This window comes from Buteo buteo, chromosome 5, assembly GCF_964188355.1.
Source record: "Buteo buteo chromosome 5, bButBut1.hap1.1, whole genome shotgun sequence".
Lineage (NCBI taxonomy): Eukaryota > Metazoa > Chordata > Aves > Accipitriformes > Accipitridae > Buteo > Buteo buteo.
Window position 1 is genome coordinate 52,747,433 of NC_134175.1, and position 23,558 is coordinate 52,770,990.

A 23,558-nucleotide genomic window follows, 5' to 3' on the forward strand; every position below is an offset into this window, starting at 1 on the left:
CCCTGCTGCAGCGTTGCTGGCAGGATAGGGTTATGCCCTTAAAAAACCCAGGAAGGACTAGGCAAACCTTCTCTTAAAGCAGCTCAGAGAGTGACAGACGTGGTCAGCTGTGAGCTGAAAGAGGGTTGGGGATACTTGGGCAGAGCAGGATTTGGCCGTGCCTTACATTCAAGTAAAGGGCAAACCTTTTGGGGTTCGTAGCCCGATTCCTGCCACTCTGCAGGAGGTTTCCCCCACTGCTCCTTCTGCTCGTGACCCGCTTCGCTCGAGAGCCTTTTCCTTTCCTTTGCTGTGCTTGGATGCGTTTGGATGCCAACTCCTATGATCTGGTCCCTTGTTCAGTTACCAAACCACAGCTTTGGAAATATGCTTTCTGCAAACAACAAGGCGCCTTTTGTGAAAGTCCCGTTTCCTAAGCTAGGGGTTCCAGTTGCAAAATTAATCTCACTTTTACAGGCCGTTTCAGAAACAGCATTGTTTTCTTAAGAGCTTGTGTGCTTGTACGACGTCTGGCCGTGCGAGCTGGCACGGAAAGCGTTTCTGTTCACCGGCACGCAGTAAAGGTAGACTCTGCAGACATGACTTAATTTCTGGAACCCACGTTTCCCTTTATCACAGCAGACAAACACCCCGTAAGCCCGAATCCAGCACCGGCTTGGAAAAAAAGCCGCAGAATAGCGGATCACAGTTTCCCCTCGTGTAGTAACCGCAAGGAAATGCGGTCATTTGCTGTGTCTGACCCGTGGGGCCCCGGGAGAGCCCGCTCCGACCCTGCGCCCGGGGTTTTCGGGGGGCAGCCGGGGCCGTGCCGTCGCCTCGTCTCACGTGGAGCGGTTCTCCTTGCAGGTGGCCTGCATGCAGTTCATCAACATCGTTGTCCACTCGGTGGAGGACATGAACTTCAGAGTCCACCTGCAGTACGAATTTACAAAGCTCGGGCTGGACGAGTACTTGGACGTGAGTACGACCCAGGTCTCCACCGTGGCGGGTGCACACCACATCCCCCAGCTCTGCCGCTGCCCAGCCTAGCCTTAAACTTCCCCAAACCTCCTCACCCGAGAGTTTTTGGGAGGGCAGAGCAGGGCTGTCCCATAGTCTCTGCTAAAAATGCAGTGCCTTGGCCGCTGACTGGGGGCTGTGGCCTGGAGCCACCCCTGCAGAAGACAAATCAGCGGCAACTAACTGCAATTACAGACCGGGAGCTAAATTTGTAGCTTTGCCTTATAACAAAGGGAGGATGAACCGCAGTCGTCCTCGCCCGCGCCACGTCTCTTGACCTCCAGCTGCGGGCTGCTGGGCCTCGTGTCGGCCCCAGCTCAGGTGCCGCCAGGGCCCCCTCTGTCTCCGAGTGAAAAAAGTCCTCCTTTGAGTTTTCTCCTGACAGCCAGGTGTTTTCTGGCATCCTGTGGGAAATGCTCCCTTTCAGAAGAAAGCTGCTTTTATATTTCCCCTCTTGTATTTTTCTGTCTCTCCCGCTCCCTGCCCTTGGGAGCACAGACACGAAAACAGTGCTCGTGTTGACGAGGGATTGATTTGTCCCTGCTGACTTCTGCTCAGCAGTAACCAGGAGGGGGGTTTTTTGCTGTCTGCAAGAAGTATTCGTACACAGCGATTCTGAGCATGGGTCTGTTTGGGGTCCCAGGGTGGCACAAACCCTGCAGTCCGTCGGGAGCAGGCAGAGCAGTTCAAAGCGTGCTCTGACGTTATCTTTGGAGATAGAGCACGCTCATTTTGAACGCAGCAAACCCAATGCAAGGTCAGCGAGAGCAATCGGAGGATTTGCTCTGGGCCATGCACCTGCTTTGAACCCAAACACAGGTCTCACCTCTGCCTACTGGCCACTGAGCTGGTGGCCACCGTGGGCCAGTTGCCAGCCTCGCCAGCCTTGCACCATCCCAGGGCTGGGTGATGGATTCAGAGCTTGCCATGTTCAAGGAGCAAGCACGGAGGAGAGCAGTCATATCCTCTGTAGTAACAGAAGATAAGACACTGTTTAGCTTTGTTTGGAAGCTTTGGTTGTTTCATCTTCCAAAATGACTATTTATCACTTAGTGACCCCAGCTAACGTTAAAATGCAAAGCGTTTTCCTGGGTGACAGAAGTGGCCTGAGCTCCCACCGCTCTCCCCACGCCGCTTGCTGTCTGCAGCCCTCCTGCCACAAAGGGCTGCCCCTGCTGAGTGACACCCTTTTCTTCTTGGATTTGCAGAAACTGAAACACACGGAGAGTGACAAACTGCAGGTACAAATTCAAGCTTACCTGGATAACGTTTTTGATGTGGGAGCTTTGCTGGAGGATGCCGAAACCAAGAATGCAGCCCTGGAAAGAGTCGAAGAACTGGAAGAAAACATTTCCCATGTTAGTACCACACTTTGTCACCTTTTCCTCTGAAGTAGTTCAGAGCCTGCTCTGTGCATGGGCTTTGCTGCTGCCCATTTGGGGAGGTGGAAGCACAGGCGCAGTGGGGCTACAGCCTTTGGGGTGAGGTTCACTTAGAAAAAGCCTTGGGACTACTGTGCTTCTGTATTGGGGCAGTAGTCAAGATATTTGGTAAATTTAAGGAATTCGGGAGATATCAGGCAGGTTAACTTCCTGGGTGCTTTCATGCTATATCCTGAACCTCATATTCTGCATGTTTTAATTAGCGGGTGCTCCACTTGCTACAAAAATCTGTTCATAAGCTGCTTATTGATCTGGTGAGGAAATGTCTCATTCTGTCATTTTATTTACTCTGCTATCTGACACAACCCCCAGCTTCTTAAAAAGGAGTAGCGTTGCTTGTTAACATGGGGCTTGACACGCTGTTTCTGTGTACGTCAAGGGACAGTTTGGCCCGTGCTGTGCGGTGCCTGCCCATCTAACCGCTTACATGGCCATGGCTGCAGTGCTCGCACGCCTCAATAGCATCAGCCAGTTTATCCTCTGAAAGCTGTGGTGAGCTGGGAGGGCATGACCCCCCCATGCTGGGGGCTAGCCAAGCAAAGGGTCGCACCCCCCCGAGGCCCTGGCACGGCGGGTTTGCAGCTTTGGAGCCTTCAGCTTTGGTTCGGTTGCGGTTCCAGGTGGAGTTACTTGGTGCACCGAGCCTCTGCACAGAGATGTCACGTGAGCTGGGAACGCTAATTTACATAGAAATTGCAAATTCCTCAGCAATGCAGTACCGGTAAATAGAGCAGATAACCATCCCATCTGTGTCTTAAAACACATTACTGGGCTCAAGAGGGAAGGGACTGAAAAATAGCACTGTGTGGTTATTCAGTGTTTGCTCAATTCAGTGTTTGGTCACGGCTTTTCTGTCCCGTACCTTCTCAGTGTCAATTACTTTAGTCTGGAAAACATGGCTTAGCGTTTTAAAATCAAAGTGGTTTCCCATACTTAAAAAAAAAAATCATACAAAGGTCGTCATTCTCTTACCATTCCTACATTGCCATCACTTAGAATAAATATGTTCTTAAAATAATTTGCTGTGCAGTATTTCCCCGTCTGAGGTGCCCTTCTGCTAGAGACAAGTGATTCAGTAGAAATGGCACTGTTTGCTTCCTGCATCTACTCCTTTTAGCTATTTAGAAACTTAACGGTTTACTCTCGTGGCAAATTTTTAAGGGCTTGCTTCTGATCTCTTGTTGCATAAACTAGACTCATCCCAGGCGCATGGACATAATTTTCTGTCATGTGTTGACAGAATTACTAATAATAGAATTGCAGAAGTTTTATCTCAAAAACACAGGAACTGGTGCCACCTCACCACCTCTGCAGCCTCGCCTGAGTTGGCGTGATTGGTGGTGATGGAAAAAGCCAACGAGAACTGTGAGGCTTCCAAACCTCAGGTTTGTGAGGCTGGCAAAAAATAAAAATAAATCAAAAGACAATGGAGGAAAAAAGAAAATAAACTCCTTCATTCGTTAATAATCAAATTAGCCTCATTATGAGAGGGGGTATTTATAGGTTTCACCATTCCAGCCTCTATTGGTTTTGCAACAGTGCCATTGTGGTGTTCTGTGGGATTTGGGGGTTTCAGATCAGACTTAGTGTGTATGAAAATAATTGCATTTTAAGTGCTTTACTGGGGAGTAGGATTTCTTACCTGGACAGGTTCATAGCTACAGTCCAGCCAGGTTACCTGCTGGTTGTAGTTGAATGATAATATTCATCTTCAGAGGAACCTTCAGCAGAGCACATAGTGCCCCCTGATTGCATGCAGGAGCTTTCTTCTTTCCCAAGAAAGACTTCAGGGTTTGGTGGAATATCAATAATTTACCACATACCACTGCTCCAACAAGCGTTCCTGACATTTTGCTTGAGAAAACTACTGTTACTCACTTATATCATCTATTTCTCTTTTGAATGATAGTTATCTGAAAAACTCCAAGATACGGAGAATGAAGCCATGGCAAAGATTGTGGAACTGGAAAAACAACTTATGCAAAGAAACAAAGAACTGGATGTGATTCGGGTGAGTGCGATGGGACAGCTCTGGCTGGGTGCCACGCTTCAGGGGAGCGATCTCCTGTGTGCTTGGTGTATAGGAGGTAATGACTTTTTTAACAGGACAAGTGACTTCTGTTAGCTTCCTAATTTTGAACCTAGGACAGATTTCAAGTTGAATTACTAGTGTGTGCACTCAAAGATGGAGATAGAACTCTTTGAACGTGCCAGCAAATCAGTGAATGAGTCAGGTACATCTTACCACTCAGGTCTGTAGCATCTGTGTTTGGAGTTTTGCACGTGTGGTTGGCTGCGGGGGGTGTTGGAGGTGGATCTGAAGTCCTTCAGGCGTGTGCTGCAGAGCAGCAGGACTGGAGCAAGTGCCCTGTGTGCTGTCAATTGCAGCCAGCTTTCTGTGCACAATCCAGACCCGTTACTTCTTCGTGTGCAATCTTAGTAACAAAAATTATCAGTATAATATTAACTGACTTCAGCCTAAATGTCATCCCAAAGTGCGGCTGCTTCTAGGGTTCCTTCTGAGTGTCTGCCCTGGGTACTTGCAGGTACAATCTCCCCTCCAGATCAGGAGCTCTGTTCCTGCTGCCCTTTACGGGTCAGCATCTGCTCATAGGCACAGTAACCAGCAAGGCATCAGATACTCTCTGTTGAAGTCAAAATTGAGGCAGCGTACCTACACTATATATTTAAGGCTAGCATAAGAAGTGGGAGGCATCATAAAAAAGCGATGATGAGAAATTCTGCACCCCCAGGTGTTGGTGCCCACAGGTGAGATTTCTCCCAGGACTCAGTACTGTTCACTACCTTGCTGCTACTGGGGGAAAAACACAGAATGAATTCTTCCTCACCAGTGGAGATGTACGGTTTGCATCAAAGCTCATTGTTAGATAGAGGCTGGCGCAGTGACCATCCCGTGTGAGGCTGTTCTTTTTCTGGTGTTGGTATTCTGTTTTGTGAGTACAAGTACAAATTCCTTGTTTCTGTGGCACTCTCAGGAAATCTACAAAGATGCAAATACCCAGGTCCACACCTTGAGAAAAATGGTGAAAGAAAAGGAAGAAGCCATCCAGCGACAGTCAACGCTGGAGAAAAAGATCCATGAACTGGAGAAGCAGGGAACCATTAAGATCCAGAAGAAAGGTGATGGTGACATCTCTATCCTTCCTGTTGCTCTGGCCTCTGGAATGGTGCCGGCAGGGTCGGAGGCTGCGGCTGGCACATGTGTCGCACCGGTCGCTGGAGCTGCATCTTCAGTACCATTACCACCACCTCCGCCACCATTACCTGCCTTAGCAGCGGCGTCTGAGGCAGGTAAGAAGCGTTATGTCCCCGAGACATGGGCTGGCTGGGAGCTGGAGTTTGTTGTGCCAGGGACAGTCACGACAGCCTTACGCTGGCAAAAACGCCTTTGATTGTAACGAGCCTGCAGGTCATGGCACCGTGCAGCAACCGAGGATGCTGAGGTCCCCCAGCTGTGTTTACAGTCTCACTCATGGGTGGCTCCCATGTTTGTCTGATCCACTGCTGAGCCCTTCGATTGATAGAAGAAAATACTAGCTTCTTTCTTAGAGTAGTTTCCTCCCATGTTAATACACTGAAGTACTTCGGTGAATGGTCCAAAAAATGCTTGGGCCAGTATCGTGGTGGAGAGGACATGTATAGTAGGGGACAGGGTGGATGTTGTGACTTTCTCTGCAGGTGCTTGTGACATTTTGATCCATGTTCACAGTAATACCTCGTTTTTCTTTCATTTTGTAGTGCAAAATGGTCCTGTGTCAGTGCCAATGCCACCTCCACCACCGCCGCCACCACCACCTCCACCGCCACCACCACCGCCTCCTCTCCCAGGTCCATCATTGGAGATGGCTCCTGCGGCTCCACTGCCCCCACCGCCCCCGCCGTCGGCACCCCCCCTGCCCGGCACAGCCTCTCCCACTGTGGTGTTCAACTCAGGGCTTGCAGGTAAAACACCCGTGCATCGCCTTGGCGTGCTGCAGATTGCTGGCAGAGTAAGCAAAGGCTAGGTCAGGGCACGTTGGCTAGTCCCGCCGAGGTGGGACTTCATTATTTAGTCACCTAAGTAACACCCATTATCACTTATTGCTGTTATACTTAGAGGGGTTTATAAAAGGAAAGAGCGTTTATCAACCAAACGCTTTTAGTTTGGTCTGGAAGAGATGGCTTCTTCAGTGAAACTAAAGCTATTGCCAAAAATATTTTTCAAACATGATCATTTTTGGCTTTAAGCAAACAAAATATGGTTTTGAAAGAAACGCAAAGCTTCATGGTTTTGATTTCTTCTGAGAACTTGATGAAGAAATATCTGTGGAAAAAAAAGGCAAACTTTTTGTAATTTTTTGGAAGAAAAATTTACTGTCTTTAATCATGTTTTTCTGCACTCTCTGACATATGCCAAGCAAGTAAATGCTAATTGGTATCGTGCCGCTCCCTCCCAGGAAATCTCAAGAGCATGGTATGAGTCCAGAAAGAGAGACCGAGGAGCTCTGATTAATAGGTTTTTTTCTTTTTTTGAAAACTGATTAAGTATTCCAGCCTTTAAAGTTTCTTCTGAAAGGGAAAAGCATCATGGAACTAGAGGGTCCCAGGGTGTACTGCAAAAAAAAAAAAAAACAACCCACCAAAACCAACAACAACAACAACAACAACAAAAGGCACAAAAGGCATGACACAGACAGGAGCTGCCGTAAGCATCAGGGGGTTGTGCTGCCAGGTGCCCAGACACCGTGCCTTAGCCCGATGTCCCTGCAGTATTAATTGGGGACGGGAGGAGCGGAGCAAGCACTGCTTCCACGCGTGGCTCCTCTGAGCTTCACTGACGGCAGGGACAAGCCCCTGCAGCCGAGCTCCTTGCTTAGTTGTTTAGGTGAGATGCCCAAAGCCAGGTGGGATGGATATTTCGTTCTTCAGTGAGTTAGGAGAGGGAAGGAGAGTGAAAGTGCCTTTTCTTGATACGATGGCTGCACAGAAAGGAGCATTTCTCAGGGCAGGAACCTTCTGGGTCAGAGGGGAGTCGGTGAAATAACAAATTTTGCTTTTCTGACCGTTGCTAACATTTTTTTCTCTGTTCCTTCTGCTTCCTGGTAAGATGGGCCAATCAAGCTCTTCTGTAGGTTGCTTTCTGCTAAGTATTTACCTACCTCTCCGCGTTTCCCTCTGTGCTGTGCCCGTGTGTGTGCCTGTGGACTTGCGTGGGCGATGGGGAGGCACTGGGGAGGGGGGAGGCTAGTGCAGGGGCTCGCTGGCCAGAGCCGGAGCCGAAGCACACGGTAGCTTTGGGGATGCTGCCAACCATCAGGATTTGGCACCTGGGGGGCCCTGATTCAGCAAAGCACTTCAGCAAATAATTGAGACATGCCATTTCTTTTGAGCCATCCTCGAGCCACGCTCTCGGCGGGGTCTGGTCCCCCGCCGTGACTGCATCCCCGCAGCGCTGCCGGCAGCAGCACGACTCCCGGGAATGTCACCTTGCCAGGGCTCTGTAATGGGGGAGGAAGGGAAATTTTAAGAGATTTTGATTAGCTAAATCAGGAACTGGCCCACGAGGCAGTTAGCTTCCTTGCCTGTCCTGAAATAACCCAGGAGCAGTTAATAATCTATTCTAATCTATGCACAAGTGGAAAATGTTTATTTTCATGGGTGTTTTGGATGGAAAAAGCTATTTTTTTTAATTTTAGGAATTATTTTGAAGTAACCACATTAATTAAGCAGTGAGTAAAACTCTGTTTAATTTAGATGAGCAGAAGTTGATCACGTGTGTTCATGTCTTCCAGTTGGATAAATATAGTTCTCAAAATACACAGCTGAATATCGTGTATGTTCCCTGATACTCACTTACGGTTCTTTGTTTCAAGCAAATACTCTTGCCAGTAATTTATTCTTTGTGATGTCCCTGCAAAATGAGCATGAGCCTGAAAGGGACATGGACGCACAACTTGATTCTTGTTTTAAAAGTTGGAAAGACAAAGCGAGAGAAATGTTTTCAGCATTCACCCAGCTCCGGTACGCAACAGGACCATCCCCTGAAATAGAATGTCTTTGTCCTGGCAAAAACATACATACAGAATCATTAAGGGAAAGTAAAATAATTATTTGCTCAAGTGCTTTGCAACCTGGGAACCCGGCCATCTTCTGAAACAGAGGGGAAGAAAAATCTAGCATCTCTACAGAGCATCGATTATTTAGCAAGATTGCTCCTGCTACCGATGCAGGGTAGGCAGGAGTCAGGAGCAAACACTGGACAGAACTAAAGCAAACGCGATCCGTCCCCGGTGGGGGGAGCGGGGGCTGTCCCCTGCATGCCTCTCTGCCGCTGACCGCCGCTGCCGGCCGAATGGCTCTTCTTTCCAGCACTGGAGAGGAAGGACCAGGGTTTCTGTTTCATGTTTGCAGCTTGGAAAGAAACAGTTTATTTTCTAAGTAATTCAGGAGCAAAACATTGATTGATCGCTTTAATGAACATCTTGATTTTGTAGCAACTAACAACTTCCATGTTTACATCAAGATACAGAGAAATGAGAACTGAATTACAGAAATTATTTGTGTACTTTCCAGACCTGCTAGGAATAGCAATAGAAAAGTGTTGTTTTCCTTGCTCCGATATTGCTTTTTTGTACTCCGTTCACAGATTAATGAGAGTAGTCAGTCTTCATTTTCATAGCTTCTGTGCGTAAATTACTAAATTGTTTACTGCACAGCGCAGGAAGATTAAACCTGATATTTCAGCCATGTTAAAGCTCATATGTGCTGCAGCCCACCCCCTTTTGCTTCAGAAGACAAACCTGGTGAGGAGCAGCACTGCCCCATTGCAGCAGGCGGTGGGAGAGGCCATTCCCTACACCAACGCCTTGAGAAAGGGTTTTTTTTTTCTTCTTGTCACCTATTCTGCGTTGAGTTTTGTCATATGGATCACCAGCTGTGCGTGGCTCTGCATCAGCTTACGCAAGGGTGGGGTCTACAGCCAGCAGGACAGGGTTAAATTCAACCACTCTCTCCATTTTCTGTGGCGTTTAAAAATAGCTTGGGCTTTTAAATCAATCCAGACAACGTGCAGTAATAAAGTAATAACACATTTCCTTTAGTGAAGTTTTCACAGCCTCTGGCGTTTAAGCCAGTTCTGCAGAGGCTGGACCTGAAACAGCGGAGGGGCTGGATGAAAGCCTCTCGGTGCTGTTTGCCTGTCGAGGCAGCAAGATCTTTCCAGGCTTTCCAGTGTGATAATTTAGCTCTGGCCAGTTCTTCCTCCAGTGCTGAAATGCCGACTCAAAAGCTGCAGTCTGGGCACACGGGGTGTTTTTCAGCGGTTGGGGAATTTGTCATTTCCTCTCCTCTGGTGTCTTTAGCTGTGAAAATCAAGAAGCCAATCAAGACCAAGTTCCGCATGCCGGTGTTCAACTGGGTCGCCCTCAAACCCAACCAGATCAATGGAACGGTCTTCAATGAAATAGATGACGAAAGGATCCTGGAGGTATGAGTGCCGCTGGCTGCTGCTTTCTTCCCACTTCTGTCCATAATACAAGTGGATATCGGTCTTTGCAGGGATAGATTGCAGCAATTATTTTGGCAAACAGCTCATCCACTGGCCCCTGGTACCCAGTAGGTCGGCGTGACTGCCTTGGTTGAGAATTAGGGATGGTAGGTGGTAGTATCGATTATAAAGGGTGCGTACCTGTTGTGTGCGTTTTTTTAAAACAGATCAGCTAACATGAAGACGATGCATATTTCCCAGCCTAAAATTGCTGGTCTGGTCTGTAGGAGTTTAGGCTTGGGTGGGTGGCTGCGCGCCAGGGAAGGAAGCCTAACGCAGCCCGGAGCAGAGCCGAGTACGCAGGTCTTGCATGCTCCCCGTGCCCTGAAGGTGCACGTGGCTGGACAAAGCCTGGGTGCTAGCATGAGTATTTTCATGAACTTTGGAACGTGAATGGGGCTATTGGGGGTGGAGGCCAGATTTCCTAATCGCTGACTCAGGAGCGCATGTTCGTTACATCCTGCAGCCCCCAGTCGAAGTACTCTGCTATACTCTCAGCCGCTGCAAGGTTTTTACTGCAGTTCTGGCACAGCATTAGGCAGCGTGGGTTTTAGTGTTCGCTGCGGGAGGGATAAATCATTTTCATTCCTTTTTAGGATTTAAACGTGGATGAATTTGAAGAAATATTCAAAACAAAAGCCCAAGGCCCAGCCATTGATCTTACTTCAAGCAAGCAAAAGATAACTCAGAAAGGGTCAAACAAAGTCACGTTACTGGATGCCAACAGGGCCAAAAATCTTGCCATTACTTTAAGAAAAGCTGGAAAGACAGCAGATGAAATATGCAAAGCTATTCACGTGTAAGTAAAACACTTGTCAGCAAAGAAATCATGTTTAAGATTTACTGTGATTTTTGGTAAGTGGAATGGTTTTGAATTGGCAGTTGATGTCAATGTTTTTGCATCTGGAAAAAATCCAGGAGTAAGGATGGAACCATTCTGAATTCCCAGAAATCAGATTTCCCCGAACTAAAATAAAAAAACTTGCAGTTTTATGTCACTGTATCACTGTTTAGACTTAACAAATTAACACTTCTTTTATTAAAGAAGCTAATTCATGTATGTCCACAGTATGCCATTGCATACCGCATCTCTCATTCTGTTTGCACAGTACTTTCTGTTACAATGCATACTCAAAAGCCAGAGCATTGGGAGGAGGCAACTATTTTAGTTTGCCCCATAAAGCACGAGTTTCGTCCAAGTGCACTGGAAGGGTTTTGCATAGAATTAGGTTTACGTCATGGCCCCAGGCACTGCCAAACCTCAATGTGATGCAGGTGTACCCAAGGTACACGGCAGACCCCTGCCGCAGGAGTGCAGCGAGGGGCTCGGCTGCGCCCCATCCTGCGCTGATACGGACCCTCGCCTGCCGACTCCAGCGGCTCTCGGGGACGGAGCGCAGGTGTACCTGCTCCTTGGGGCTGATCCTGGCTCCGTCCAGAAGCACTTAGTACTTGTGGCCTCAACAAACGTCTAACATCCCTCCTCAGAGGGGTATCTTCAAAATTCGGATGCACAAGCATTACCTTAGGGCTGGTGAGGAGGGTGACCCAAACCTGCTGCAGATTCCGGCATGTTCAGCAGTAGGGGTTTACGGGGCTCTGGCCCAATTAAATAAAACTGCTATTTGCTCCTCCCCATCGATCTTCTCTCATAATAATGAGGTGTGGCCATGAAGGGGTGACCACGTCTTTGGAAACAGAAACAGGGTGCCCAGCAGCACCATTCACCTCAGCACAGTAACCTTGTTCACGTCTTCATGTGCACAGAGCTTCACATGCAGGACCATGCCCCCCACCCCAACAAGAGCAGGAGTAACTTCGCAGCTTCTTTGTAGTTTCTCATTGCTTTACTGACTCAGGCTCACGTGTAGCTGAGCAGCATAGGAGGCAGAGCTGCCTTTGGCAGCTTTCTCACTTTTACTTTTCCATCGTTTTGTGTCGAGCCTTGTCGTAACACCACTTCTTCTGGTTTGCTATCACGCAGGTTTGACCTGAAAACATTGCCGGTGGATTTTGTTGAATGCCTCATGCGGTTCCTGCCCACCGAGAACGAAGTGAAAGTTCTGCGGCTCTATGAGCGGGAGAGGAAACCCATCGAGAACCTGTCCGATGAAGACCGGTTCATGATGCAGTTCAGCAAGATTGAGAGGCTGATGCAGAAGATGACCATCATGGCGTTTATAGGCAACTTTGCAGAAAGCATCCAGATGCTGACCCCAGTGAGTGAGGGGCAATCCCTGGGGACACGGGGGCGATGCGTTGGCTGTGCAGGGGTCCAGGCTTCCTGGGGGTTCAGCCTCCGCTTAAAGAGCTGTGATCTGCGGCAGGGGTCAGCTTATGGGGAGCACTGCAGTCATGTGAACGTGTGGGGTAGTCGGTGAAGGTTATAGAGATTTTAATTTTTCTAAGACAGAGATGGTTTAAGTGTTGTGGAGTGATCATCAGTTCTTAAGGACACAGAACAAGAAACAATTACACAAATGAAAATGTGGTTTTCAAGCTATATTTTCATATATCAACAACTGATAACCCAGGTGCTGTTTGTACCCTGGACTACTCTGTACTGTCCTATTTCTTTACCCTGTAGAAGTTTAAAACTGGTTTAAATGAAAATCTAGTAGTTCGTATCATCAGGGAAGGTTATTATCAGTACTGGTCTGTGGGCTCTTTGAAGTGTGTCCTCTTCAGCCTGATGCATCTTTCTCAGTCATAAGCATTGAAATGTAAATACACTTTTACCCAACCACATCTGAGTGTGGTAAATCTGTGGTGCAAATGTTTGAAATCCTGATGTGTTAGGGCAGGATTAACATTCATGCTAGGGCCCACAGTATGGATGAAAACCAACAGGTTTTTTTCAGAATGTGAGTGTTTAGATTTTAACTTTACCCTTGGGTTGCACATGCATTAACCAAAGCTCTTCCTGTGTTTACCTGCAGCAACTTCATGCAATAATAGCTGCATCTGTCTCAATAAAGTCATCCCAAAAGCTTAAGAAAATACTGGAGGTAGGTCTGATCTTAGATACATTCAATAGCTCCATCACTCCCTGGTGCGTCCCATTACATATACTGAAACCATACCTTGATGCTGACGTACCAGCTCTCCTTCCAGAGGTTTCTAAAGCACCATGCATTTGTCCTGAAAATTCATGCTCTGCTGTGTTTTATTCTGGCAGATAATCTTGGCTCTTGGAAACTACATGAACAGCAGTAAACGAGGAGCTGTGTATGGATTTAAGCTACAGAGTTTAGACCTGGTAAGTAAACCTTGTGGGGACCAGGTGGGAATGTATTTCATGTACACGGCAAATGGCTGCTGGGGGACTTGGTTGGTGCTTTGCAGCCGGTGAAGGCAGAGAGTGGCAGCAGGGAAGGCGCTCCCTGCCAGGCCGGGCGAGTTTGCTTTGCTTATCGTTGTTTTGGGGGGCTGCTTAGGAGAAGACACCTGTCTTCAGAGGCTCTGCGGATGACAGCTTGAAAACCAGCTGCTAAACAATTAAATGGGCTTTTACAGCTTTTACAGCTGTCCCTATCAGATGGAGAAGCACGGGTCAAGTCGCTTTGTTTGGAGCCTGCTTGCACCTCCACCCAGCAGTCTCTTTGCCTTTTCTCCCCAGCTCCTAGAAACAAAGTCAACAGACCGAAAGCAGACCCTGCTGCACTATATTTCTAACGTGGTCAAGGAGAAATACCAGCACGTATCCCTCTTTTACAACGAACTTCATTACGTGGAGAAGGCTGCCGCAGGTACCGTGACCCTCCTGTGCCTGGTGAGCGGTGGTGGCATGCGTGCCATGTGAGGGACTTCACGGCACACCGTGCACAGGCTGTGGGGGCTCTTCTCGGTGGGGAGTTGTTCAAGCTGTGGGTTCAGGCACTTGCACAGCAGGAGCGATACAGCATTTTTGTTTTATTTCCTAGTGTCTCTTGAAAACGTCCTCTTGGATGTGAAGGAGCTACAGAGGGGCCTGGATCTGACAAAGCGCGAGTACACCATGCATGACCACAACACGATGCTGAAGGAGTTCATTCAGAACAATGAAGGGAAGCTAAAGAAACTGCAGGACGACGCCAAAATAGCCCAGGTATTTCTTTATTCTCGGGGTCTGGCGAGAGGGTATGAGTGACACAGTGAGTAGTAGCGTGTCACTGCAAAGGACGTGCTTTATATACACAGCAGGGAGGAGAAGAGGCAGCAGCGTTGTATATTTGTTCCTGAGCTCAGATGCTAGGTGTAGGCATGCCAGTCTCAGCCAAGAGTTTCACGTATAAAGGAAATCTAGACTCTTCACACTGAATACTGCAGTAATGGATGGTGAATTTGTCTTGAAATATGTGCAGTGCAGCAAACCTGTGTTTTTTGTAGGATGCCTTTGATGATGCTGTAAAGTACTTTGGGGAGAATCCCAAGACGACACCCCCCTCGGTCTTTTTCCCAGTGTTTGTCCGGTTTGTGAAGGCCTACAAGGTAAACAGGAGCATCCTTCTCTTCTCTTCTGTCCTTCTCAACCCGATTTGGTACCTGTGTGGCTCTGGGCTCCCAACAAAACAGCTTGGGGCTTCCTCTAGCTTTGATGCAATGTGAGCCATCCCTGACAGCATGGCAACAGCAGCTCCGGGAAGCACAAAGAGTTGTTTTGGGCTTATTTTCAGGGCTGAAAGACAACACAGCTGTCTGAGACGCTGGAGGAATCTGCAGAAATTGAATGTCTGAGCAGCTGCAGCTTACACCTTTAGCTCTGAATAGGTGTCTTTTGGAACTGGGAGAGGGTGGTTTGTGCGACCTAGGAATGTCTCTCCCAGCCCAGTTTTTTCAGACTGCTCAGAGGCACCTGAATTGCTACACCTAATCTTGCTTCCTTGGAAAGCCCCCTGGTAGCAAGTGATGGTGTTACTCATTTGTAACATTTAGGTTCCCTGTAGCAACTGGAAGCTATAACCTGTGTTTTTTTGTGATAAATAGCAAGCAGAAGAAGAGAATGAGTTGAGAAAAAAGCAGGAACAGGCCTTAATGGAAAAACTTATGGAGCAAGAAGCGTTGATGGAGCAACAGGACCAAAAGGTATGACACAGATAATGTCTTACAGGCAGGAGCCATCGTGTTCTTGTGTTTTTCCTGATAGGTCAGAAACCTCAGCTCTGTACAAGAACTTTAGTTGTCCAACTTTCAGTTACCTAGAAGTAGAGTCTCTGGAAGTTTTCTCCTTGTGTGGAGAGAGCTAAAATAAGCTGAAAGAGATATGGTGTATGGTTCTGCTACTTGTGAAGTCTGCAAAATTAAGAAAAACTGAATAGACAGAAAGTCGCCTTGTCCACACTGCCATTAGCTAAACTTTGTTCTTCTCTGACCGTGTATCTGCTAAAACCCTGCCGGTGTTCAGTGTGCAGAGCTTCTCGTCGCTAACAGGGACAAGGAACGATCCTCCCCAGATCCTTCCCTGTTAGAGCGTGGCAGCAGTACTGAGCCCCATGTTACCGTTTTATAGGTATTTTCCTGACGTGGAGGTTTTTTTTATTCCTGAGGTAACACTTCAGATTTGCTGGAGGAAGTTTCCCATGGCTCTCAACCAGCCACTTTGTCGGCTGGTGCTGCTTCCCGCAGCTGTTGTTGGGATCTTTAGTCCCAGCCAAGCTTTTTCCCTCGGAAGGAAAGCTTGTTCTCCTTGTTCCCCTGATGCTTTTCAGAGGTAAGAGCTTGGAGCTCCAGTTCCAAGTGATGAGAAGGCTTGGAAATAGATTACAAACATAAGAAAGAAAAGCAGCTTGGCAGCCAGGTTAACGTGTGACTCTGCCCAACCTCTCCATGGGACGTGAGCTAACTGCACAAGTGTGTTTTCTTGGTCTTGCAAAATTGGGCAGAAAACTGGCAGTTACTGTTTGCTGGCTGCTGCTGGTGGGATCGCCTGGTGTTTAATGTATGGGAAGAGAGAAACAGGATAGCTGGAGGTCAGTCCTTACAAATCCTCTCTTCTTTGCTTTCAGTCTCCTTCACATAAAACAAAGAGACAGCAGCAAGAGCTGATTGCAGAGCTCAGACGGCGGCAAGTCAAGGATAACAGGCATGTGTACGAAGGGAAGGATGGTGCTATTGAAGATATTATAACAGGTAAACACACCTTTTGTTCTGTAATCTCAGGCCCTTTCACAAAGGATAAAAAAGTGTATCTGCCTAGTAGCTATTGTAAGCATTTTCTGTACTTCTTAAAAAAGTATTACTTGAGCACAGCTTAGGACATTGTTTATATGATGTGAATCAAGTATAGAAACTTTTGCTAATGGTATGTAACAAACAAAGCCCCAGTAACCTGCCTTTACGTGTCCGCTACCAATGCTGCGTGCGCAGACCTCGGACACACGCTCGGTTTCTTAGTTCTTCTCTTTCAGCATGTGGGGACGTATTCGTTCTTTGCTCTTTAGAGTAGCCAGTTCAGTGCCTGCTCTCAGCAGATGCTCTGGTGGGGATATGCATGCCATGCAGATCTTTCCCAGAAACGTTTTTTCCCAATAAATGGCATGAATGACAGATTTTAACATTATTAAGAGCCTACATTTTCATTAAAATGTACTAACAGTAATTGCACCACATTATTGCACAGTTAAAGCAAATCATTTGGTCAAACCTGAATGATTTATGACCCTAAACTGCTTCTGGTTTTACTGCTTCTCAGATTGGTAGGCAAAGTCTGCACTGATCCCAACCTAGGGCTGGAGGGAGAGGCTGAAAACCTGCTGTTGTAGCCAAACACAGTCAGGGCTTAGGTGCAAGTATTTGCTGATAAAAAGAGGCGCCTTCTAAACCTCATTTGTTCAGGAGTCACATCATTTTTTATCTATACAGCTGCTCTGATTGCAGAACTTTGATTTTACTGCACATTCTTCACCTGTGGTGTGGAAGGAGCACGATTTTAACACTTCGATAGTTTTACAGTAATTTGTTGCCATTGCACAGAAGCTCAAAAAAAGGTCTTTGGGCAGGATTTCCTTGGCTACTGCTCCTGAATATTTTTCACATGAGTTTTTCCTGCAGGAGGGCAGGAGAGCTGTTTTACCGCTCACTAAGGAAAGCCAGGGAGTTTTTGCCCAGCTAGATGACAGGGCTGAAATGCCTGAAGCTTTCACAACTCTTGTTAACCTTGATTAATAGCTTCCTAAGACAATATTCTTTAAAGGGCAGAATCGCTATAATATCTAATCTGTTACTGCTTCTACAACTCCTTCAGACTCCTGGAAGCGTGTTTAATTGGTAAAGTGGTTCTCCTGCTCTGTGGGAGAAACAGATTGTGTGGCAGAAGACCATGCACATGCAAAAGGCAGTCAAGTGGAGGGTGTGCCAGACTCAAATTAAACATTTTCTGTGGTCTTGGCCCTAGTATTTCCCATTATGGGGGTGTGTCTCTGAGGGCCTCAAGCCGTGTAATAATAAAGGTTAGGCACAGAAAGTCGGGTAGGACTGAGGTCACTTGAATACGGCCCACGAGAACTCTGTCAATGGTATGGAAATGATCAGAATTGTCATTTTAAATTGGATAGTGCCACCTCAGATGCCCAGGAAAGCTCTGCTGCTCCGGAGCAGAGCCCTGTCTAACAACACACCCTTCTCTGGAGCGTATTTAACAATAGGCTCTCAAATGCATTGAAAATTAGGTAATATAAGAAATACTTACCCAAAGACTTACCATTGCCTTGTTGCCAAAGCCTATTGAAGTGCAGTGCTATTAGACAGCTGGTCGGAACATGTAAAACCATCCCTGGGTGTCCATAACCGAGCACTAACACTGGACTAATGCAATAGATCCGCTTCTCACGGCTCTGTTTGTCTGTTTGGCTGTTATTCCCATGCAGTGCTGAAGACTGTGCCCTTTACCGCTCGAACCGCCAAGCGGGGCTCTCGGTTTTTCTGCGAACCTGTTCTCACTGAGGAATTCCATTACTAAACTATTCCTCTTTCACATCTGATGCTCTTAGAAAAAAGAAAGGTTGCTGTAGATTTTTGACACTTCTCCATTTGTACGGATCTCAGCCAGGATCATGTGAATGTTGAGTGTATAGTAACGTCCAGCGTCCACCTGAAGTTGTATTTATGTCACTTCTGTTGCATGTTCTTGTGTTTCCGTAACTTTTTATGCCATCCCATCGACTTTGCACTCGATGCTTTTGGCCATCCTTGCGTTTCAAAGGCATCTCTCACCCTCCTGACAAATGCCATAGAACAGCAAGTGGTGGAAGTCACGGCAGATTTGGTGCAGGTTTCCTACAGTTCACAAGACTTAGGAGATCAAATGCAGTCGTAAAGTGACAGTTCACTTGGCTTTTCTATGTCATCTCTTCTGGCTTACAGATCTTTCTCTGTATGCCAGTCTCTCTATGTAAAATGCATGTAATACATCAGCTGTATGCCAAAGCAAAATTACGGGCTGCATGAACTGAGCGGGACTTTCTTGGGGTTTGCTTTCTGGCTTGGAAGGGTTGTCTGTAATAACGTACGTCCTCTGCGAGGAGTGTTTTGTTTTAGACTTCTTAACCAGCACCTGCATGTTTGTCTGCATGTGAGATACGGGATAAAATGAACAGCGTAAAATCTTTTCTCATTCGGTCACATCCATATTTAACATTTTTCAGTTCCATGCCAACTTTATCTAAATAAAGTCAGGGATGTTTGCTGAGCACTAACCAGTTCCAATTCGCTTGGACTTTGTGCAGTGCTGGGGTTGGGCTCGGTAGCTGCAGCGGTGCAGGAACTGGGGGGAGAGGGAAGGAGCAGAGCTGGGGAAACACTTAGCTACGTGCCAGAACCGCAGAAATTGTGATGATGAAAAGCTTGACATGGAACTGAGCAATTTACATCGTGTGGTGTAAAGTGTAAGAAGGGTGTGTTTAACCCAGCATGCCTGTTAACACTGTTGTCTTGAATTAAGGACTCAGTGGCTTAAGAAGACAACAGTGTTTTACTTTTGCGATATGTATTTTTATGAATGCTTCTAATAAAATTGCAAACTATAATCAGCTCAACGGTTATTTGCTCTTTCGAGTTAATTGCTGTATTATCTTCCTGGAGCCAATCTTCAAAGCAGCTTGGAATTTGGTTAGCGAGAGGCGAGGGTGGCCCTCCTGTCCTTTCCTCTCCGTGTCTAACCTCCTCTCTTAGCCTTGGCCTTACCCCCTCTTGCTCTGTTGGCTAACGTGCCTGGGAGTTTTGAACGCTGAGTTGACTTGCTCTTCATTTTCCATCCCATTTTTTACTTAACCATCATTTTGTGTTTTGTTTTGTTTTGTTTTTTTTTCTGTTTAGCCCTAAAGAAGAATAATATCACTAAATTTCCAAATGTTCACTCGAGGGTAAGGATTTCTTCTAGCACACCGGTGGTGGAGGATACACAGAGCTGGCAAGCATCACTTTTTACTTAGCTTCCTCCTCTCTCTGTATGCCAGACAGCCTGTTGGTAGATGTGGCTAAGCGTAATACTGGTGAGAGCCTAAAGGCCAGTGGAGACCGAGACCGTTTATTTTGACCCTCTGTGGTGCAGGGGATCCATAGGCCCTTGGCTGGTGACCGTCTTCACACTCTCTCCGTTTTGGCCCTTTCTTTTCCAAGTTTAGCCTGAGATAGGCAGTCTTGTCCCCAGGTTGTTTCAGCCCCGTAGTTCCCTGGATATTGGTTCTGCTGCACCCATCTCGCTCCCGCTACGGCCTTGAACGGGGCACGAGGGACGGACAGCCAGCAGCTCGAAGTGCGGAGATGGGAGAGGGCAGCCTCGAACAAAGGCACCTTCTGCTGGGGTACACCAAGAGCTGAGAAGTTTGGGAGATGTATTTAAACCAAGACATAAGTCGTCCAGGAAATTTGAGGGAGGGTTTGCCCAGTCCAACGCAAAGTTCTTTTCCAGGATTAGTCTTCAGGTGTACCAAGTGTGCTTGTTATGTCCTAGCCGCCCGTGTAACAGCACATGTAACAGGCTTTCATCAACACGTCCATCTCCAGCTTTCTCCCCTGTTTGATCCATTGCATGCTCAGTATTCCCTCCTCTTCCCGCCCGAGCTCTCACCTCCCCAGAAGCAGCAGCAGCAGCAGCAGGGCAGGTCGGGCTGGGCTTTGCCGCCGGTGAGGAGGAGGAGGAGGAGGAGGGAGAGGAGGAGGGAGGGGGTTGGCGGCTCCGCTGCCTTCGGCTAACGAAGCATCTCTGCAGCCGGGCGAGATGGTGGCAGTGAGCAGGAGGGGAGCTGGAGCTTTGCAAGCCGGCGGCAGCGTACCAGCTGCTTTTCCTCAGGGCCCCCTCTTTTAGATAAATGGGTATATATAAGGAGCATAGATCCATCCTTGTGTTGCTAAACACTTGCACCATTGTACCCTGGGTTGCACATCTCCAGTGAGCTTCATCCCGCTTTAGAAAACTCCTCCAGCTCACGCTAACGATTGAGAGGCTGCGTGAAGGACCGAGGCATATGTCAAGCAAACCGATTTCAGTTGACGTTGCCTTCCTTACTGATGTTAATGAGCACTAGCAGCCCGTGGGCGAGGAGACGTTCACGCTAACTTGACGGCATAACTCCATTTAGTTTCACCAGCATTTCAGCGCATTTCACCAGTATTACCTGCTGCTTGGGTGCGTAGTAAAAGGGCACGTCAGTATTTGCTCACTTCTGCTCTCGTTGGGGTGAAGTCCCTTCTCCTGTTCCTACACAAGCTGCTTTGATTGGCTTCCAGCAGGACTTTTCCTTGTCTAGACTGCGTGTGTGCGTGTGTCTGCGCGCGTGTGTGCGTGTGCACGTGGGCGAGCCATGCGTGTTTACGAACGCCGCTTTCCTCTCCGCAGATCTTAGAAACCAGCCATACCGACGGGCCGACGCGGTGAGGAGAAGCGTCCGGCGGCGCTTTGATGATCAGAACTTGCGCTCTGCAAACGGTGCTGAAATAACCATGTGAGCTGGAGACCTGCAGGTGTCGAGTAAAGGGGGTGCTTGAATGATACCTTGTCCGTGTGAACTCTGTGTTCTGCCACTCATTTACAGCCTTGGGAACAGTAAGATTTACCTTCTAAAGGGCTCAAAGACCTAGAAAATGCATAGGAACGTCAGCGATGGGCTCTCCACTCAACCGTAGCTAACAAGTGCCTAAAATTGAAGTACCTGCTCAAATTAATCAAAGCAATAGGACTTGATTTGATTGGGTATCTTTTTACACCAATACATTATTCAGTATTTTTAACCAAAATGTAAGATACGTGTTGTTTTTGGGTGTTTAGTTTGGTTTGATTATATAAAAGTTTAGTGACTGGTCTCCTGTGGACCTGACCTGCATCCCGGCTGGTTGTGAACAGGTAATACTTGGACGTGCTCTGCTTTTAAATGCATTCCTGTGCTGTCTGCCGAGGGCTTAACCTTGGCTTCAGCTGCACTTACTGGCTTTTTTGTCGTTTTAAAAAAAGGAAGACATTTAAGGGCTTTCTCTGCGTAACATGGAAGCAATTCCAAGAAGAGACCCTTACCTTTTCCCACCACACACAGACTCCACACCACCGTAGCTAGGATGCAGTACCACGTACGTCGGTGATCACAAGATGTATAGCAAAGGAACACGAGTCTTCACCTTGAGGTTGTGATGTTTGTAGTGTGCAATGCAGGGTGCTGGGGGGGGGAACGCATTGCAAATGCACAAAACGAGGAGGGTGGCTAAGGCATGTACTATGTTCTTCAGCTAGAGGCAGCTTTGGAATAACAGTGTATTTATTAATTAGCACTAAGGTATTAACATCTCAATAATCAGTATTAGGATCCTGAGGACCGTTGCAGTTCAGTTACTCGCGCAGAGAATCATCCTGTGCCCTGCTCTGTAGGATTAATACCCCGCTCCGACTCCCAAGTTCCTTGGACAATCCAGTTCAAATTCCCCGCTAAGGATCGCTTGGTCAGCAAAGGGACGCCCAGCCTAAAAAACCCGGTAGGTTGTAGGTGATACGTTGCGTTTTGAAAGCTTAAAAAGGAACGTGAGACTTAACTTCAGCAACACTACGCACCCCCCGCCGCCAGTTTGCACCAGTATCCCAGAGCAGCGAGACGAAGCCGAATTCGTGCCGGCAGGGTACGCGATCTTCTCAGAAGTGAAGAACTGGACTGAAGAGAAGTTTGTACTTTCCAAGATACATTTTGCTTACAGCTTACCTTTCCTGGTCTCATTGCATCAATATGTTAATTGTAAAATTTATTGTATAGTATTTAACCACTGAATTTCTTTTTCTTTTATGTTGTGCTTATGTGAACCACTGGTGAAGGTCCCATTTTTTTCTTGGATAATGTGTAGTTATATGATAATCTGTTTTTAAATGTACAGATATTTTGCTACAAAATTGGTGCAGTTTTTTATGGTTTTTACACTTCTCTTTTATTCCCACTTTAGCCTCTGGGTAATATTGTAAATATTGTTTAAAAAAAAATGCATCAGCCTGTGCTATACAATCTGAATGTTATTTTAACTTATAGTTTTTGTTTTTATATTTAACTAAATGGACAGTTTGGGGCTCAAAGTTACCACATTGACCTCTGCTTACCTATTTACAGGAAGTTTACTTTAAAAACTGCCACCTTCTTGCATTTACAGCAACGTGTACTTGACAAGCTAAAGAGAACATGCCAAATCGCCTCTTTCTTCACTGACAGTGACAGAAGAGTATTTTAATCTGCGTAAGAAAATTTGACAATTAACTTAACAAATTGTTAGGCAAATGGTTAAAAGCACTAGTTCTCACATTCTTAAACTCAAAGGTATTTTTTTAATTGAAGACAAAAATTTCCATACAACTAGAATATAATGCTGGCATGTTCTCTTTAATATTTTTCTAGTAATAGACCTGCTTCTTAGCAATATTAGAAGTGTTTTATAAAAGCAGTTCATGTTACTTTCCTGGTCTGTTCCTGGCATAAGATCAAATAAACTATTTACACTACTACACAGTAATCCATAGCGGGAGGTTTGTCACTGATGTTTTTTCCACAAATGGTGGTATTTTGCAGGTGAACACCTGGAGCTTTCAGCAGGGGCAGAGAGAAAGTCTGGGTGCTGGTTTAGGTTTTGGTTATTTTTTGTTCTTTTTTTTTTTTTTTTTTCTTTAAAACCACTCACTGTTGGCTTTTGTGGCTCCAGTCACTCAGTGACTGTTACTGCATCCTGGTGCTTTATTTTTTTTCCTGTTTCCCCCCCCATCAAAGTGTGATTCGTGGGGGCTGCTGGAGTTGGGGAAGGGATGGAAGGGAACCGCGTGGCCCTTTCACACCCCCCCTGCAGCGATCGCACCCTGGGCCGAAGCTGCCTTTTCCAGTGGGTTTCGCTACCTGACCTCTGCTACTGGCGATTAACGTGCAGTATCGACGCTGGAGTAATTCTGCAGGTAATTTGCAATGTCCGTTTACTCCTAGCTATGGCACGGCCAGGCTGGCCAGATCCCTGGTCCTGTGGGGGGCACGTGCTGCGGGTACCTGGCCCAGGAATGCAGCCCGTGCCAGCCCCTCTTTGTGAAAACAAGGGGCGATTAGTATTGTGCCATAAATACCTGAAAAACAACAGTACAAATATTTAAG

General features: G+C 47.0%; 1 protein-coding gene across 6 annotated transcripts in view; it reads left to right on the top strand.

Annotated features, from left to right (window-relative positions):
- The window catches only part of FMNL2 (formin like 2), a 153,949-nt gene that overhangs the window by 129,952 nt on the left and 439 nt on the right, over nucleotides 1-23,558 (top strand). For 2 of the 6 annotated variants that reach the window (XM_075029082.1, XM_075029079.1), the window contains 16 exons: nucleotides 847-957; nucleotides 2,208-2,357; nucleotides 4,351-4,452; nucleotides 5,438-5,753; nucleotides 6,201-6,404; nucleotides 9,803-9,927; nucleotides 10,584-10,786; nucleotides 11,972-12,206; nucleotides 12,927-12,995; nucleotides 13,166-13,246; nucleotides 13,607-13,736; nucleotides 13,911-14,074; nucleotides 14,356-14,457; nucleotides 14,953-15,051; nucleotides 15,972-16,095; nucleotides 20,801-23,368. In XM_075029082.1, the coding sequence (XP_074885183.1) occupies nucleotides 847-957; nucleotides 2,208-2,357; nucleotides 4,351-4,452; nucleotides 5,438-5,753; nucleotides 6,201-6,404; nucleotides 9,803-9,927; nucleotides 10,584-10,786; nucleotides 11,972-12,206; nucleotides 12,927-12,995; nucleotides 13,166-13,246; nucleotides 13,607-13,736; nucleotides 13,911-14,074; nucleotides 14,356-14,457; nucleotides 14,953-15,051; nucleotides 15,972-16,095; nucleotides 20,801-20,910 (2,325 nt within the window). In that variant the 3' untranslated portion in view covers nucleotides 20,911-23,368. Of the gene's footprint in view, nucleotides 1-846; nucleotides 958-2,207; nucleotides 2,358-4,350; nucleotides 4,453-5,437; nucleotides 5,754-6,200; nucleotides 6,405-9,802; nucleotides 9,928-10,583; nucleotides 10,787-11,971; nucleotides 12,207-12,926; nucleotides 12,996-13,165; nucleotides 13,247-13,606; nucleotides 13,737-13,910; nucleotides 14,075-14,355; nucleotides 14,458-14,952; nucleotides 15,052-15,971; nucleotides 16,096-17,831; nucleotides 19,246-19,278; nucleotides 20,107-20,800; nucleotides 23,369-23,558 lie in introns of those variants that run through there. The other 4 variants (XM_075029080.1, XM_075029081.1, XM_075029084.1 and 1 more) reach the window with 4 other exon arrangements.